This window comes from Narcine bancroftii, chromosome 3, assembly GCF_036971445.1.
Source record: "Narcine bancroftii isolate sNarBan1 chromosome 3, sNarBan1.hap1, whole genome shotgun sequence".
NCBI lineage: Eukaryota > Metazoa > Chordata > Chondrichthyes > Torpediniformes > Narcinidae > Narcine > Narcine bancroftii.
The window spans coordinates 40399492-40419627 of record NC_091471.1 but is presented as its reverse complement, the minus strand read 5'-3'; the positions used below and the strand labels follow the sequence as shown (position 1 = coordinate 40419627).

Sequence of the window (20136 nt, the reverse complement as noted above, 5' to 3'; positions counted from 1 at the left end):
TTTTAAAAAAAAACATTAGAAAAAAAAGGACAACTCTTCTTTTAATCAGCTCCAACTGCTGAGTCACCATTACAACCATTCCTTCTTGGAGCACGGCTCTTTTCTTCCATCTCTTGTCTCCTTAGAGATCGCGGCGGACTATGTCTCTGTTGAAACTGAGTAATTGGCAGCTCTTGAGCAAATGCTATAGCTTCCTTTGGAGAATCAAAGAACTTTGGTTGGCAACCATCTTGAAAAACCTTCAAAATAGCTGGATATCTAAAAGTTGCCTTGTAACCTTTCTTCCACAACAACTCTTTAGCAGGATTGAATTACCGTCGTTGGAACATAACTTCTTGACTCAAATCCGCATAGAAGAAAACTCAATTATTTTGAATCATCAAGGGTGATTTTCTCTGTTGTGCATTTCTAATAGCCACTCGTAAAATTATTTCTCTGTCGTAATAATTCAAGCAACGAACCAAAACAGGTCTTGGACTTTGACCTGAAATAGGTCTTCTACGCAAGGCTCTGTGAGCACATTCCAGTATTATACCTTCCGGGAAATATTCTTGACCTAGCACCTGCGGAATCCATTCAGTAAAAAATTTTCTTGGGTCTGGTCCTTCCATACCTTCCGTCAAACCAATAATATTTATATTGTTCCGTCTGGATTGGTTTTCCAAATAATCAATCTTTTTCACCAAATTTTTATTTTGAGTTTGTAAGTCTTCGACCATTTTGGTCACATCAAAAACTTGATCCCGTATTTCGTCTATATCTTCTTCACACGAATTAAATTTATCTCTCACTTCAAGCTTAAAAGCTCCAAACTCAGCCATCTGTTGAGAATGTATTTTCACCAGAGTATTAAACCTAGTACCAAGTTGAGTCATAATCTTGGATAATCCCTGCATTGTATAAGATAATTTAGATTCAAGATTCACAAAAATCTTTTCAATTGGAAGAGATTTTGGCTCAACAAATTCCTGCTTCTTCTGCATAACCAAAGGATCTTCTGTTCCTTCCTTCATTCTGGTTGCCTTCCTTGTAGTATGACTGCGTGTGGAAACCCCAGCCACAGCCTCTCCAGCAATGACTGGAGAATGCTGGCCGGGGTTTTCCCCAGTCCATAATGTATTAAATTCTCCCAGTACATCAAGTTGTATAGGTTCTTGTATCTCAAGAGATGCAATTTGCAGCGCCACCTCTACAGTTGACAAATGCCTTTGAGTAACTCTTTGTTCTAAAGGCTGTTTGGCGCCCTCTTTAGGGTGCTATACCGATGTAACATAGAGCTCTACATCTGAACACTGTACCTCTCTCCTGGGATCCATTTCATGCTGAGTCCCGGTGTCTTTCCTGGAGGTAGGCTCCAAAACTTGAACTTTTGGAAAATGTAGTTTTTTGATAATCTGTTGTCGTTTTTTTTTTTGCTCTTTTCCACCAATTGTATCATCATAAGTTAAATTATCAGCACTGAAATTATCTAAACTTTTAAAGAATCTTAACGGGCATTTCTAGACAAAACAATAAGATAGAGTCAGGAGAGGACTGGAAGGCACGTCTGATCCTTACGCCATCTTGCCACGCCCCCCGTCTTTACACATTTGTGCCATTTTTCCATTCATGATATTCTTTTACCTTGGAATATATCTATTTTGCACTTTATTTCTTGTAGAAATATCATCCAATTCTGCTCTGCCTTCCCTCTATCTAGCTTAATTTTCCAGTCAACTTGGCCTTTGTGGTTGTAAATTGGATTCAAAATTGGCTGAGTGGAGAAAACATGCATGGTTGCTTCTCAGACTGGAGGCCTGTGACAAGTAGTTTGCCTCAATGTGTCGGGACCATTGTTGTTTGTTGACTATATCATTGATCTGGATAATAATGTGGTAAATTGGATCAGCAAGTTTGCTGATGACACAAAGATAGGAGGCGTTGTGGAGAGTGAGGAAGATTTTCAAAGCTTGCAGAGGGATCTGGACCAATTGGGAGAATGGGCCAGTAAATGGATGATAGAGTTTAATGCAGACAAGTGTAAGGATGTATACTGTAAATGGTAGGGCACTGAGGAATGCAGAGGAGCAGAGACCTGTGGATACAGGTACGTTGTTCCTTTAAGGTGGTGTTGCAGGTGGATAGGGTTATAAAGAAAGTTTTTGGCATTTTAGCCTTTATAAATCAAAGTATTGAGTTTAGGAGTTTGGATGTTTTGTTGAAGTTGTTTAAGACATTGGTGAGGCCATATTTGTAATATTGTGTGCAGTTCTAGTTGACTAGCTACAGGAAGGCTATCAGTAAGCTTGAAAGAGTGCAGAGATTTACTAAGATGTTGCTGAGTCTTCAGGAGTTGTTACAGGGAAAGATTAAATAGGTTAGGACTTTATTCCTTGGAATGTATAGGAATGAGGGGAGATTTGATAGAAGTTTACAAAATTATGAGGGGTATATATAAAGTAAATTTGAATAAGGTCTTTCCACTTAGATTAGGATAAATACATGGTTCTAGGGTGAAAGGTTTGGGGGAACTTTTCTCAGAGTTGTGGGAGTGGACTTGATCTTGAGTTTTAAGAATAAATTGGAGAGATACATAGATGGGAGAGCTTTGGAGGGTTATGGAATGCAAGCAGGTTATTGGGACTAGCTGAATCATGGTCAGCACAGACTAGAAGGGTCGAATGGCCCATTTTCTGTGCTGTAGTGTTCTGTGGTAGAGTGTAATATTTCTTCTGCATATTGTAAAACCCCCCTTTTGTGGGTCAGTAGTGTGGTCTCTCATTCCTCTAAGCAAGAGGAAATCTGACAATTCTGTCTATAACATCACAATGAGGCCAAGTGAGTTTCTCAATTCCACAAAGGAGGTCAAAGAGATGTTTCTCTTGCGCTGCCTTCTTCAAAAATGGCTTTTTGAACAAACCTTTTTGGAAGCTGGTCACATGGTCTTTGCACCTGGGTTTAGGAACACTGCCTTGCTTCTCTTTAAATGTATCCGCTTTCAGAACATGTCTTCAGGGCTCATTTTCACAGACACTCCCAAATCTGTGTCAGGTTGTTAAATATGTTCTCTTAAAGGGACAGTCCCACTTAAATAAAATTAACTGAAAAATGGGGAAATGTCACACAATCTTTATAAGCATCAAGCTTAGAAAAACTCATCTACAAAATTTGATTCAGACGCTCTTGGAAAATTAGATAATTGTGATTCAATAAAATGATGGACTTGCAAATATCTGAAAAATTAAGATTTGGACAAGTTAAATTTAGCAGCAAACTGCTCAAATTATGCAAAATATCCATCAATGAATAGATCCTTAACGCTTAGAATACCAAAATTTCATTCTTAAGGCAAAATGTATTGTTGATGCTCAGAATTATCAGAAATTTATATTTGGAATACAATTTGCAAGTCTTCAATAATATTTTCCTACAAGATAATGGTCAAGGCCAATAAGCAGTCTCTCAATAAAAAATAAATTTCTCTTTGTGTTGACAGATAATTAAGTGTTGTGCATTATTGTTTTAATGTTTAATAATATAAACATTTCAGTTGTTTAAAACAATCCAAAACTGAACTAGGCTGGTTTTCAAGTTGTTACATTTGAATCAAAATCGAGTTTTGGACCAACTCAATGCAATCCTATAGGAGTGACATCATCATCCAATTCTGAGGCCAAAATCCTAATTTAAGCCTTTTTACCTCCAAACATTATTGGTCAAAAACCACTCTTCTACTCCAGATCACCATTCTCCTCTGAACTGTACCACAATGCCCTGCTGCCATCTAAATGATAATTAGAACTCCTATGCCCCATTACTGACATCAGTGTACCAGGCTGATAACTTCCTCTTTATTGAATGGCAGTTACTAGTAAAGTAGCAAAATGTACACTGCTGGGATCCAAAAGATTTGGGCGTAATATCTCCAAGTTTTCAGTATGGGTGGCAGTGTGAGCTGAGAAAGATTCCAAGAGGCTGCAAGATGACTTGGAAACTAGCCAAATACATAGATAAATGTGAAGTTATCAATTTTAGTGGCAATTACAAGCAGGGAGCTTTTTATCTAAATGGTGACACAATAGATCACTAAAGCACAGCAACTGGCTCTTCAGCCCATCTTGTTTGTGCCGAACTACCAGCTACCAGACCATGCCTCTCCATGCAGAGAGAATTGGAATAGGGTACGGAAGGTGTACAATCGCTGAAGATGTATAATCAGCCATGATCATAGTGAATGGTGGTTCAGGTTTGAGCTCCTGCACCTATTTTTTCTGTGATTGTCAGGTTATTCTTCCTTCCTTCCAATCTACTGTTCCAGGTTTAGATATTTTCTGAAGAACGAAAATTAATGGTGTTCACAAACTGCATCTGACTCTGGGCCAGTGACTTAGCTGCCTTCCAGCACAATTAATTTCTCCAGCATAACTTTTTCCCATTAGTTTGGTTGTTAGCATGCAATAAAATTGAAAATGACAAATCATGGACAATGAAAATATTTTAATCAGTGATGTGCAAATACAAACACCAATGACCAACAGACAATCAATAAATCAGCAATTTTAGTTGATATTAAAAGAAAATAACCCAAGGCAAGAGGCAGTGATTAGGAGTGATGGAAAATAATTCAGAATAATTAGTATTGCAACCAATAAAAGTTCAACCATGATAAATATTTCCTTCAGTGCAAGAGCATTTCCTCAAAGTCACCAATTTAAATGTTAATTGCTTCTTCCTATTTCCACTCGTGAAATATGCAAAACAGGAGTAATTCTACATGTTGACAAACTACAAGAATGACCAGAACTGAAAGAGCTATTTTAATAAGTGTATCAAAGGAAGAGGAAGGACATACAATGACGTAGGAAGGAAATTCCAGAGTTTTAGGCCCAGCAAGTTAACTACACCTGTCAGCAATAAGAAAACTGGATTTCTTAAGAGGAATAATTGGTCAAAGGACTTGTGTCTGTAGGCAATTACAAAAACAAGGGTCAAGGTCAAAGAGGAATTTAAGAGCAAGGTTGAATATCAAGATCAATGCATTTAATTAAAATCTATGCAGATTAGCAAACTCAAATTTGGAGTAGTTAATTAGGCAAGTCCTTACAAGTACATTTGTTGGAATAGTTCAGTCTAGATTCAGTCGAGAATTCCATGAAGATGAATGGCATTGGCTGATGGAAATGCACCAGTTGTGGCAGAGATCCAAGGATCAGAGAGATCAAATATGACAGGAAGGCTCTTAATATCATAGTTTGATCAGTCGACTCATCTGCTGCTTCAGGGTATGAAGTTTATAGCTACAGTATTTTCAGATCGTGTTGCTGATCGTCTCAGAAATGGGAAATTCAAAGCAATTAGGGCAGACACTTGGAGACATCAGAAATCCCAAATAAACCAGACAGTGAGAATATGTGTAGTTCAGCAATTTAAGTAAGATAATAGGAACAGTTTTCCCAAATGACTGATGCACAAAGGGTCATCAGTAAACTCGATCAAAGGTCATTTTAATCCTGTAGTTAAGGCATAAACTGGATATTTTTAAAGACTTACCCCTTGTTGTCTATTAGTGAAAACATCTACATCATCAAGACCCCTTAAGATCTAATATAGTGAAATCAGGTCTCCACTCATTCTTCTGAACTTCGAGGATGACAGGCTCAAACTATTGAGTCGTTCTTGGTACTCTTCAACACACTTTTTCCTAGGTGGGGGAACCAAAACTGCATAATATTTCACGAGGTCTCACCATTGCAACCAACCTTCCACATTTACAAACTTCGACCTCGATGAAGGGTAAAATTCCATTTGTCTTCACTACTTGTTGGATCTGCCCGCTAACTTTATGATCCATACACTAAGATCCCCCCTGCACTACACTCATTAACAGTTGCTTTCTATCAAGGCAATAATCTCCCTTTTGATTTCATTTACTACATTGCATGCTCTCACAATTCCCCACATTAAACTCCATTTTCCAGTCATTTGCCCACTTGTTCAAAGTACCCATGTCTCATTGCAGAATCACAGTACCCTTACAACAGGCTTTCACATTATTTTCATTTCATTCGCAAACTCAGAAATCTTGTATACTGTTCCTTTCTCCAGGTGTACAATATGTGAACCAATTACAGCATTTTTAAATTTACTGATGATATTAAATTGAGTGGAAAAGCAAATTGTGCAGAGTATATGGAGAGATTCAAATAGATGAAGTAAGTGGGCAGAGTCCAGCAGATGGATCACAATATTGATAAATTCAAGGTTATCCACTTAGAAATCAATAATTATTCAACTGGTGAAAAATTGTATCATCCTGTTCTGCAGAGAAATTTAGGAGAGCTTGTGCATGATGCAGCTGTATCAGGTAACCAAGAAGGAAAATGGTATGTTTGTAACATCTTTGTAGCAGGCTGAGTGGGCACATAGCGTGGTATTGTGAACCGGCGGCTCACCAGCAAACGTGTGGAGCCGTGGCCAGGCCGCTATGCACTCACCTGGGCAATGGAGCAACTGAGTGCTGAGTAACGGCACGCTGGACTGCTATGCCTCTTTCTAGAGGGCACAGGGCTCCCATCTTGTTTTCTTTAAACCTGCCAGCCCCGCGGATTGGCGGCAAACACAGTGACGTCACCCCCCCGTCCCGTGAAATCTGGGATGGGAGGGATATAAAAGAAGCATGGTAAAGAGTCTTTGGTTGACTAACCCGGTGTATGTGTGTTGATTTAGTAGCTCTACTAGAATAGTTGCCACAATTGGTAACACCGACTGTAAGATTCAACCAAAGCTTGAATCTAGTTGTCATGGACGCAACGACATCAACAGCAGTTGCTGCCACGGCTGCAGTTAACACAGTGAGAGCTCACTTGCCTCCTTTTTGGACCCACTATCCTTGACAGAAAATTTTGGCATGTCATCAGAAGGGTTGGACGTTGCTATAGCAGCTAAAATGAGTGAATTTATTGCGCACCACCCAGCAGACAACCAATACACCAGGTTCCACTACTTCCTCCTGGACATACTGGAATTGACCAGGCACGAGCGTGGCATGCAGCTTTTGAATACGGAGGGGCAAGGTGACAGGAATCCATCTGATCTGATGAATGAGATGCTCGCGTTAGAGGACGGTCATTCTCACTGCTTGCTTTTTGAGACTATTCCTGTTGAAACTCCCAGGTCATGTCTCAATATTGATAGCTAACGTGGATTTCCACCATCCCCATAACATGGCCCGGGAGGCTGACAGACTCTACTGTATGCCAATGCAAGAGTCTGTTCACATACAGCCCACAGCAAATACATCTCCTGCGCCCTACGTGCCACCTGTGTCTGCAGTTCAAACAAAGGAGGAACGCACCAACGGGCACAGAGAATGGTATCTTACCGTCGCTGGTGGTGGGAAATGCCCAAAGATGCATGCCCCCCTGTTACAGCCACAACAAGTCGAGAAACAACAGAGCCAGCTGCCAGTGTGGCCTCAGCAGCTGGCACAAGTAATGGCCTCCTGCATCTTCAAGATGCTGCTGGTAAATGCAAGTTTCTCGTAGACACAGGCACTGAGGTCATCTTGCTCCCATTAATCCTAGCAAATGCAAATTTGGCAAGTCCACCATTGATTCCCTGGGCACAAGATCACAGGTGAAAGTGTCTTTCCCTTACACGTCAATGTGAACGCAGCCCTGGCCTTTCCAAAGCCTACCACAATTAAGGCACTGCAGAAATTCTTGGGCATGTTCATATCACTTGTTCATTCCAGCAGCCGCTGACATTCTTCGACCACTCTTTCAGCTCCTCACCACGAAGCACAAGGAAGTTAAATGGACCACAGAGGCAGAACTTGCGTTCACAACTTGCGTGACACTGAGACATGCACCAGAGCATTCATTGTCAATTGGATCTTGAGATTTGGTGTCCCAACACACATCACTTCAGATCACAGAGCACAATTCACCTGAGTTATGGTCTGCCCTTGTGCACTTTTGTGGCACACTACTGCGTCAAACTACAGTGCATCACCCGCAGTCCAACGGTTTCGTGGAATGTTTCCACCAACAACTCAAGTCTGCACTCAAAGCCTGACTCACCAGACCCGGATCGATGAGTCACCATGGGTTCTACTGGGAGTGTGCACTGCTCCCAAGGAAGTCTTGCCTGCATCATCTGCGGAGATGGTTTATGGTTTGGTTCTCTCGGTTCCTGGTGACGTTCACTTCTTGTCCAACTCTGACCTGGACGTGCTTCAGCAACTTTGACGCAGTTAGCAAACCTATTCCAAACAACTGGCATGGAACCCCTAAACACCATGTGCCTCCACCTCTCCTCGACAATGACTGTGTTTGTGCACTGACAGGCCCCAGGAGCACCATTACAATGGCCGTATGAGGGCCCTTGCCACATGGTTATGAGGGACGGGGTTGTGTATACTTTGGACATTGGGGGGCCTTCGCAACCACTTAGTGTGGACAGATTCAAGCCTGCACATGTAATCCTACTTCCCCTATTCTTTGCCCCCAGCCGAGATGAGAAGGGTGTCCACCAAAGGCAATATGCAGCCAGTCATTTGTTTTGGTGACAATTCGGTGGGGGGAAGGGTAGTGGACTGGCTGTGTAGCAGGCCAAGCAGGCGCATAGTGCAGTATCGCGAACTGTCGCTGGTGTGGCTCACTAGTGAACGTGTGGAGCCGTGGGCCAGGCCACTATGCACTCACCTAGGCAATGGACTGCATATGCATGGTACTACATGCTGAATAACGGCATGCTGGATTGCTCTGTCTCTTTCTAGAGGGCACAGGGCTTCCACTGCATTTACTTTAAACCCGGCAGCCCCGCAGATTGGCAGCAAACACATTGTGAATGTCACCCCCCCCTTCCCGTGGAGTCTGGGACGGGGGGGTTGGGGGGAGATATAAAAGAAGCCTGGTAAACTCAAACAGTCTTTGGATGACTCACCTGGTGTATGTCTGTTTGTAGCTCTGCTGGAGTAGTCACTACATGTTGGCCTTTATTGTTAAAGGAACTAAATTTAAGAACAGAGATTCTGCTGCAACTGTACAGGTAGAGCAGAGGCTGCATCGGGAGGGCTGCATGCAGTTCTTGTCTCCTTAGAAGGAAGTAAGGTTTAGGGGAGACATTAGGGGCAAGTTGTTTCTCCCCCCGCAACCCCCCCCCCCCCCCCCCAAGACTTACCGGTGGCTGGAATGCATTGCCGGGGTGGTGGTGGAGGCTGGAACAAGAGGAGCATTTAAGAGAAGATGAGCATATGGATGAAAGAAAAATAGAGATATGAGGTAGGGAAGGTTTCAATTTTTTGTGTATATAGGTCAACATAACATTGTGGGCAGAAGGGCCTGTGCAGTTATGTTCTACTTGAGAAAGGATATGCTGGCTTTGGAGGCAGTGCAGAGGTTCACCATGTTGATTCCAAAAATGAGAGGGTTTGCTTATGAGAGATTGAGACTCATGGGACTAAATTCACAGGAATTCAAAAGAATGAGAGCAAATCTTACAGAAACATTTAACATTGTGGAAACGATTTTTAAGATAGAGGTGGGATAGGTGGTTTAAGATAGAGGTTAGGACAGGTGAGGAAGAACAGCTTTTTCCCAGATCTGTGGAAATCTCTGCTCAAGGAAGCAGTAGAACTGCTTCATTAAATACATTGAAGACACAGTTGGATAGATTTTTGTATTGTAGGGTTATAGGGAACAGAGCCCATGGTCAGATCAGCCACGATTTTATGTCCATTAGATCAGCCATGTTCTTATGTCCATTAATTATCTATTTCCTTCAAATTCTAAAAGGACCCATTTATTACACCTGTTTTCTGTAAGACTGCCGGGTCTCATTGTTCCTTTGATAACCTGACCTTTCCATTTATGTAACAATTCCTATGTGGTACCTTGTCAAATGACCTTTGGAAATCTTCATCTAGATCTCCTACAGGTTTCCCTTTATCTATTCTCACCATTAAACACTATTAAACATTCAAAGAATTGGAGCAAATTTGTCAAACAACCTTTTGTCAAACCACATTAGAGTCACGCAGCATGGAACAGGTCCTTCAGTACAATACACAATACACAATGACGAGGTTTAATTCTATTCCGTTTCCCTAAATTTAGACATTTCTTATTTTATTATTGACTGTGGCAACTTGTAAATATTATCAGTTAAACTAACTGGCAGGTAGTTTCCTGCCTTTTTATTGAGATAAGGTCTCACTGAGCATTACAATACCACTGCCTCCTTTTCCCTTTGGCCTGTTCTTTTCAAACTGGTATAACTTGGAATATTGAGCATCTGTTCCTGGTCACCCTGCACCATGTTTCTGTAATTGCCATACACTCATATGTGGCTGTACATGTCAGCATTTACAACAAAGGTAAACTGATAAGTACATTCAAATAAACACTACTCAGTTTAGCATATTTTTGTTTGATCATCTGCCTAGTCTTTCACAAATTGCTGATCAGTTTCCCCCTCATTATCTTATGCCACTGCACTTACTTTAATTTCCTTCAGATTCACTGAACCTTCTGATTTTGGAGCCCTCTCTCCCTGAGTTAGTTTAACGCCCTATTTACAACCTTGAGCTATATTATCCATCAGTAAATTGTTCCCAGCATCAGGCCAAAGAAAACTGGACAAAGACCAGCTCAGAATGAAATTTGCCCCCATTTAATAGAAATAATGAGGTAGTCCTATTAAAAAAAAATTAAGATGCTTTATATCTGTTAAATATTGAAAATTGCATCATCAGACAAAATCCATTTTGGCATTGAAGTCATGCTTGTAAATTTAGCCGTCAAATCAAAGATTCACAAAATGGTACCAAAATAAATTGTAAAATGATAATACCTCTAAAGCAGACCTGGTGAGGATGGTTTGGAATTTAGACATCAATACTTCAGGCTTTTACAAATCAATTTTTAAACAAGTTGGGACAATAAAACAATTGTATAACGCATTACATTAAAGTGCCAAAGGAGAATTTCATCAAGCTTGCCTCTCAACAATCTTCAGTTGTCTTTAAAAAAAATACATTTGCTATTCTTCCAAATTAAACTTTATTCTAAGTCTACCAATTATCTACCGGTAATTCTATTTCAAATGCTCATGTTTAATTGGATTCTTTTAATTTAGCAGAATACTGATAGAAGAGAAAAACTCTGATGTCTTTGGAAATTTGCGGTGCTGCATGCAGATTTTCTGGACAATTAGATTCTTATGAATATCCTAACAACTTTAAATTTTGTAAGTTATTACATAGTATTATAATATTTTTCTAGTGAACTTAGAAAGTTTCAAGAGAGCAGGAACCAGTAACCACTGGAATTTTAAAATTGTTTGACAGAAGATTATCTTAGTTTTATGATTATATGCCAATTTTACCCCAACTCCTGAGGTTTTAAATATTTTATTTTCATTTTATTAATAAATGAAACCAACCAGTGATCTCCTTTCCAAATTTTCAGTTTCTTGAAATTTAACTTCAAATTTGACATGGTTTTCATTCTTGTTCTCTATGTACAGGTATATTCACAAACATACAGTCAAATACCAGACATATAGGCAACAAATCTTTGTACAAAAGTATGGTATTTTCTCAGAAAACAGGAAAAAACATTCTTTGTGTCAATCAATGATTGAAAATTCCTATATTTATTACCGTGACCACTGGTACTCAGCAGTTTGACCACTGTTGATTCATTGTCCTCCTATTGTCCACTTCTATGGGAAATCTGAAACATGGGGTTGGCCAGCCTGTTTGGACTGAACATAGCTTGAGAGAAAATTTGTATTAAAATTATGCTGTTACTTGACAAATGCAAGCAGAATCAAATATTACAGTTCTGTCAACTTATTAGCAGACAAAAATGCTAACACCCTTAAAATCAACTATGACTTAAATTTATATTATCAAAAAATTCCCAATTCATACATACCATCCGATCATTTGGTTCACTGGCTTTCATGGAACCTATCATTTTAAATTATGTATTTTTAAAAATATCCGTTATCTCCATTCACAGTATCTGGAGAGTTTTTGAATTTAATCATAACGCAACAAATATTTTGCTGAAGCCTTTCAAGCATCAACCACGACAGTTAAGTTTCATTTGATCAAAGACAATGACCACGTAAAACCATGGATGTTTCTTGCTTCCTAAATAGTCATACTTCAGAACATAATCTGGACAAAACTACTGTGATGAAGGGGTCACTCTTCAAATTTGTTAAACCAACACAATTTTTAAACTGATAATTGAATTGGCCTACAAGGAGATGCATTTCACAATTAAGTGGCAGTAAAGCACTTCAACCACCAAACATTCCGATAAAGAACTGCAAATAACCAATAAAATACAGTTAATTTTGTGGAAAATAAATTGGCGAACAAAATTTCTTTCTGCACTAAGTTTGAGGATGATTTGTCAACAGCTCAAAAACATGATCACAAGGATTAGATAGACACTTAAATTCTTTAGCAAAGGATAAAATCCATCAGGTTACAAATTAGGGAGCTTTGTTGCAGAATCTGGCCAGTCATAAATATCTGGAAGGAATGACTCATAATGAGTCTTCCATATCTTCGATAGAAAAAATTCCTTTTTGTCCTTTGGCTCTGGATACTCTAACGCAATACCATTTGCGTAAAAGAATTCTGCAATCTGTAACAAATGAAAATCAAATAAAGCTTGCATTTACTAGTAGGGTAAATATATAATTATAATCTTGCACAAATCATTTTACCAGGAAGGGTGAAACCTCTACTTTTAATTAAATGTTGCAAAATATAGCATGTACAGGCAAGAAAAGGCATCACTAAAAGAGCATCTCAACTTTGTTAAGACTTACTCTACCCTTAGAAGTAATGGCTGGCCATGTAAAGTGGGAGTTTAAAGCCCCTTTCATACTTGCAAGTGATCCCAGGAATTAACCACCAATTGGCCTTTAAAGTATCTGGCGTGAAAGGAAAATCTTCTCGACACCAGGTCAGGTGACATCATCTCACTCCGGGGATTGACAGCCTCGACCCCTAGTACAATCCCTGGCATCTGCAGACGTCGGCGTTGCAATCAGGCGTGTTAAATGGGTGATTACATTGTGGGATTGAAATGACCCAAGTTTTTGCATGAGTGCAGGAATGCGCGCGTGGAAAAATTGGTCGTGCTATACCGCACAATTTAAAAAGACAGTGGGGAAAAAACAATGGCAGACTTGACTTCCCAAAATGCCATGGAACAGAGAAACCCCTTCATGAATGTTCTGTGCATGCAAAGCACACATACAACCTGCAAAGAATTCTGAGAGGGTCGGTCCACCATCGCTCTCCCCGCCCAATATTTATTAATTGTGCGCAAAAGCTTTTAATTATGTTATAATTATGTCTGATTAATTTTGTTCAAATACAAGATCATAATACATTGATCAGGATTTAGGGCAGGTTCACTATCGCTCAATGCGTCATGATGTCACCAGTAGAAGGGGGAACAGTCCTAACCCCGGGGATGGCTCCTTGCAAGTGTGAAAGTGTTCAATGTCCCAATTAGGAGTTGTCAAGTGTGAAAAGCCAAACCCCCATTCCTATCCCAGGTCAATGAACAGCCAATTTAGTGGGAGGCAAGTGTGAAAGGGGTTTAAGACTCTAATTACACTGGTGACATTAGTGTGCAGATTGTTATTTGGCATATCTACCCAAGCATAAAGCTTATTTAATGACAGAAGTGCACCAAAGAAAAGGTACAAGGACTGCCTAAAGAAATCTCTTGGTGCCTGCCACATTGACCACCGCCAGTGGACTGATAACGCCTCAAACCGTGCATCTTGGCGCCTCACAGTTTGGCGGGCAGCAACCTCCTTTGAAGAAGACCGCAGAGCCCACCTCACTGACAAAAGGCAAAGGAGGAAAAACCCAACACCCAACCACAACCAACCAATTTTCCCCTGCAACCGCTGACGTGGACTTTTTACCCCCTCCATAAATCTTCGTCCGCGAAGCCAAGCCAAAGAATTTAATGATATATTAGTTCTGAAACAAGTCTTAAAAATTCCCAAATTTACTACAGAAGTTCAATTTAACAGCTTGCTATTTCCTCAGATTTTCCCTCCCAAAATTGTAATAATTTTTCATTACAAGTTTATAAAAGTTTGATCTTTTACACCCTCCAACTGACAGCAGCCCAGATTAGACCAAAAATTGCTTAATTAGCAAGGAATTCAATGATGTAAGCTTATCTCTAGAGGAAATTAATAACAAAATCCATCTGTGCTTAACAGGTTTAAACTGGCCAAGACTTACAGGTTTATTAATCTGGAAATATGAATTATAATTCAAATCCTATTTAACAGGAGAAAACAAATGTAGATATGAAACAAAATCAGAACAAAAAGTAATATTAAAACAACCATGAAGCACTCCGGATTATAGTGCCTTCTTCATGATTTATCTAGGAGAACAAATGGAGGATTGAGAAAGAATTGCACTGTTTTATTCTTTTTAAAAACTTTTCAGATTAAAGCTCAAACCTTCCAAATTCATGAAATACGAGTCACCAATGGTGCAACCTGAATGAGCGACTCCAAAGCGAGCACGCAGACACACATCTTCAAGGATCCCAATGATTTTATCTTTCTGAATAAATTCTGCTAAAACTCAACTATCGTTTAACAAGAAATAACAAAAGCTTGTAACAATGCTCACCCTAACTGCAGTATTAATGGACACCTCCCGGATATTGGACAAGGGTGGATAAAGGCGGCCTTCAGCTAATTCATCGTTGGTCACTTGGTCAGCAAGTGCCTGAAGGAAATGTACATACAGAATTGTAGGAAAAAAATAGAAAACAAAATTCAACAATTCATTTCATAAGAACATCACTAGGGCACTGTGATATTTACTGATACTAGTCAGCAATGAAGTTTGCATTAATAACAACATTTATTGATTCTGAATTTAACTCCAAATGGCCAAGAACATATGGATGAGCAGGTTTGGATTCCACAGCAATGCCACAAAAAGGTATGACATTCATGAAGGGGAGAATTCCTTTTGCCTGCCAGTTCAGAGGCAAATGCCTTGCTTTTTTTTTTTGCTTTCTCATCGTTTAACTCATCAACTTTAATACAATAGAAATGCACAGTTGCTTTCCTGTCGAAATCAGATCCAATTATATCACTGGAAACTGGCTGGTAAAGAAACACCCCACCAGCTACAAAACACTGCCTAGCAGAGCAGGTTAAAATCTTAAACTAGCCCTTTCAGGCACAAGTCAGAGGTGAAGAATGCCAGCACCTTTTGATCCAGTAATTGAGCAGGTCTCAACTGCTAAACAAAATAGTAAAGTATTTAATTGAGGAAGGGTTAACTATGATGGGATGAGGCAAGAAAAAGGGAGAGTAAATTTGGAAAAGATATTTTCTGAGGAAGCACAAATATGGAGGACGTTTAGGGAACACTTGGGCAGGGTTCTGGATTGGTTTGTTCCACTGAGACACGGAAAAGATGGTAGGAAAGGGAACTGTTGATGATAATGCATTCCAGCTAGTTAAAGCGAAGAAGGAAGCAATAAATCTGAAATGTGAATACATTAGATTTTGGAAGCAAAATAATTGAAGGGCTCATGAGAATTAGATGGTAGCCAGGAAGGAACTTAAGGACTCAGGAGAGCCAAGAAGGGATCATGAGAAGATCTTGGCAAGTAGGATTAAGGAAAACCCCAAGACATTTTATGCTTAGGTGAAGAGCAGAAAATGGAGGCAATGTGCCTGGAGGCAGAGGAGTTTAGGAAGTTCCTAAATGAATAGAATAGAAGGTCAGAATAGAACAAGCTCGTGTGCTGGACCAAATTGAGATTAAGAAAGAGGAATGCTAAATCTTATTGGAAGCATTAGGATTGATGTCCCTGGGATCAGAGGAGGGGACATCAATCCGAGGTAGATATTGTTCTGAGATTGGATATACAATTATTTGCATAGCCAGAAAATGATTAGGGATAGTTAACATGGCTTTGTGTGTGGTAGATTGTGTTTAACCATTCTTATAGGGTTTTTTGAGGTTACCAGGAAAGTTGTCAAAGGAAAGGCTGTGGATGTTGTCTACATGGACTTTACTAAGGCCTTTGCCAGGATCCCACATGGGAGGCTAGTCAAATGCTAGGTATTCATGGTGAAGTAGTGAAATGGATTTGACATTGGCTGGATGGGAGAAGCCAGAGAGTAGTGGTGGATGATTGGTTCTCAGACTAGAGGTCTGTGACTAGTGGTGTGCTTCAGGGATCGGTGCTGGGACCATTGTTGTTTGACATCTATATCAATGATCTGGATGATAGTGTGGTAGATTGGATCAACAAGTTTGCAGATGACACTATGATTGAAGATGTTGCGAACAGTGAAGAAGGTTTTCAAGGCTTGTAGAGGGATCTGGACTAGCTGGAAAATGGGCGGAAAAATGGCGGATGGAATTTAATACAGGCAAGGGTGAGTTGTTGCATTTTGGAAGGACGAACCAAGAAAGGACATACACAGTAAATGGTAGGGCACTGAGGAGTGCGGTAGAACAGAGGGATCTGGGAATACAGATATACAATTCCCTGAAAGTAGTGTCACAGGTAGATAGGGTTGTAAAGATAGCTTTTGGCATATTGGCCTTCATAAATCAAAGTATTGAGTACAGGAGTTGGAATGTTATGGTAAAGATATACAAGACATTGGGGAAGCCAAATTTGGAGTATTGTGTGCAATTTTGGTCACCTAACTACAGGAAAACTATCAATACGATAGAAAAAGTGCAGAGAAGATATATTAGGATGTTGCTTAGACTTCAAGAACTGAGTTACAGGGAAAGGTTAAACAGGTTAGGACTTTATTCCATGGAGCAGAGAAGAATAGGGGAGATGTGATAGAGGTATTTAAAATCAGAGTAAATGTAGAGAGGCTTTTTCCATTGAGGGTAGGGGAGATACAAACTAGAGGACATGTGGTAAAAGTGAAAGGGGAAAAGTTTAGGGGGAATATGAGGGGGAACTTCTTCAGAGAGTGGTAGGAGTATGGAACAAGCTGAGGTGGTGAATGTGGGCTCAATTTTAAAATTTACCAAGAATATGGAGAGGTACATGGATGGGAGAGGTAAGAAGGGCTATGGTCAGGGTGCAGGAAAAATACAGACTTGAAGGGCCTATTTCTGTCCTGTAATGTTCTATGAGATATACCCCTGGTTGTTCTGGAAAGGGAGGTAAGTAATTGCTGGAGCATTGGCTATGATCTTTGCATCCACCTTGGCTAAAGGAGAGGTGCTGAAGGATTAGAGAATGGCACATTTGGTACCCTTGTTTAAAAAAGGTAATAGAGAAAATCCTGGAATTATAGACCAGCGAGTCTTACATCAACAGTGGACAAACTGGTTTTTTCTGTGTGTGTGCATGGATTTGACGAGAGCCCCCATGGGAGACTTGTACAGCAAGTCATTAGGCATGAGATCTATGGAACCTTGGCTGTGAATTCACAGTTGGCTTGCCTGTAGAAAGCAAATAATAGCAGGGTATAGAAATTACTCTGCTTGGAGGTCAGCGACTCATGGAGTTCTGCAGGGATCTGTTCTGGGACCCCTGCTCTTTGTGATTTTTATAAATTACCTGGATGAAGAACTTGAAGGATGGGTCAGTAAGTTAACAGACAGATCAAAGGTTGGAAATGTTGTGGATAATGTTGAAGGTTATTTATGTTACAACAGGATATAGACAGACTGCAGAGTTGGGCAGAAAAGTGGCAGATGGTTTCAATCTGGACAAGTGTGAAGTGATGGATTTTGTAAGGTCAAACTTGAAGGGCTGAGTATGTGGTTAATGGTAGGATAGTTAGAAGTGTGGAAGAACAGAGGGGACTTTGGGGTATCTCATGGTTGCTGCAAAGGTTGATAAGATATTTAAGAAGATCTATGGTATGCTGGGCTTCATTAGTCAGAGGGGATTGAGTTCAGGAGTCATAAGATAACATTTCAGCTCCAGAAGTCTCTGGTGAGATCTCACTTGGAATATTATATTCATTTCTGATCATCTCATTACAGGAAGGATGTGGAAGCAATGGAGGGAGTGCAGAGGAGATTTACTAGGATGTTGCCTGGATTGGAAAATGTCTCTAATGAGGCAAGTTTGGGATTTTCTCTTTGGAGCAAAGGATGAGAGGTGACTAAATAGAGGTCTACAAGATTATGAGAGGCATAGATAAGGTGCACAGCCAGCACATTTTTTTCCAGGGCAGGAACAGTGAACACCAAAGGACATCTATACGAAGGGAGGAAAATTTAGAGGCGATATTGGGGCAAGTTGTTTCTTCCCCCCCCCCCCTCCCCCCACACAGATGCCTGGAATGCATTGCCAGGGGTGGTGGTAGAGGCTGGAACAATAGGGGCATTTAAGAGACACCTAGATAGACGCATGGATGAAAGGAAAAGAGAGGGTTATGAGGTAAGGACGGTTTAGTTTTTTTGAGGGTATAGGTATATATAGATTGTCAATATATCATGGGCCAAAGGGCCTATACTGTGCTGTAATGTTCAATGTTAAACAGACAAAATCACGATTTTAAAATTATGTGCATTTAAAAATTTACAACCAAAAGTTTCAAATTAATGCAAATTATATAGTCAAATACAATAACTGAAAAGATGGAAAACAAATCACAGCATCTTCCCAACTATCTGGGACTTTGGACTTGAAAATGGGATTATTTGTGACCAAGAATAGTTACTATAGAAAATGGAAATATAACATTACTAGGCCTTGGAGAGACAAACAATTTTTAAGTTCAATTAACTGATATTAAGTGCTTCACTTAAACTCACCCTGGCAAGGGCTGAAGCACCTTGTTGGGTACAAAAGAGGAAGCCAACACCTTGGTATATTTACAGAATCCAGGAGTGCTTGATATTTGCCTGTGCACCAGAAATGTCGATCTCCCAGCATTAGTAATCTTTAAGAGCACAGTTGGAGTTAAACAGGGAAGTCTGCTGACGCTGTGATTGTAGTGTAAAAACACAAAAGAGCTGGAGAAACTCAGTGGGTCATACAGCATTTATAGGAAGCAAAAGGATATCACCAACATTTCAGGCCTGAACAGTTCATCAAGGAATCACCAAAAAGGAGGCAGAAACATTAGTTAGTGTGGTGATATGTAATTAGCCTTCGACACCGTGAGGAGGAAAGGGCTTTGGCAAATACTAGAGCGCATCGGATGTCCCCCAAAGTTCCTCAACATGATTATCCAACTGCACGAAAACCAACAAGGTCGGGTCAGATACAGAAATGAGCTCTCTGAACCCTTCTCCATGAACAATGGCGTGAAGCAAGGCTGTGTTCTCGCACCAACCCTCTTTTCAATCTTCTTCAGCATGATGCTGAACCAAGCCATGAAAGACCCCAACAATGAAGACGCTGTTTACATCCGGTACCGCACGGATGGCAGTCTCTTCAATCTGAGGCGCCTGCAAGCTCACACCAAGACACAAGAGAAACTTGTCCGTGAACTACTCTTTGCAGATGATGCCGCTTTAGTTGCCCATTCAGAGCCAGCTCTTCAGCGCTTGACGTCCTGCTTTGCGGAAACTGCCAAAATGTTTGGCCTGGAAGTCAGCCTGAAGAAAACTGAGGTCCTCCATCAGCCAGCTCCCCACCATGACTACCAGCCCCCCCACATCTCCATCGGGCACACAAAACTCAAAACGGTCAACCAGTTTACCTATCTCGGCTGCACCATTTCATCAGATGCAAGGATCGACAATGAGATAGACAACAGACTCGCCAAGGCAAATAGCGCCTTTGGAAGACTACACAAAAGAGTCTGGAAAAACAACCAACTGAAAAACCTCACAAAGATAAGCGTATACAGAGCCGTTGTCATACCCACACTCCTGTTCGGCTCCGAATCATGGGTCCTCTACCGGCACCACCTACGGCTCCTAGAACGCTTCCACCAGCGTTGTCTCCGCTCCATCCTCAACATCCATTGGAGCGCTTACACCCCTAACGTCGAAGTACTCGAGATGGCAGAGGTCGACAGCATCAAGTCCACGCTGCAGAAGATCCAGCTGCGCTGGATGGGTCACGTCTCCAGAATGGAGGACCATCGCCTTCCCAAGATCGTGTTATATGGCGAGCTCTCCAC

At 40.6% G+C, this 20136-nt stretch overlaps 1 protein-coding gene across 1 annotated transcript in view; it reads right to left on the bottom strand.

Moving 5' to 3' along the window:
* Positions 1 to 10888: 10888 nt before the first annotated feature.
* me2 (malic enzyme 2, NAD(+)-dependent, mitochondrial) overlaps positions 10889 to 20136 on the bottom strand; it is a 72748-nt gene continuing 63500 nt past the window's right edge. Inside the window, exons 15-16 of the mRNA XM_069923902.1 lie at positions 14681 to 14779; positions 10889 to 12647 (exon numbers count right to left, since the gene is read on the bottom strand). Coding sequence (XP_069780003.1) covers positions 12486 to 12647; positions 14681 to 14779 — 261 coding nt within the window. The 3' untranslated portion in view covers positions 10889 to 12485. The remainder of the gene's footprint in view (positions 12648 to 14680; positions 14780 to 20136) is intronic.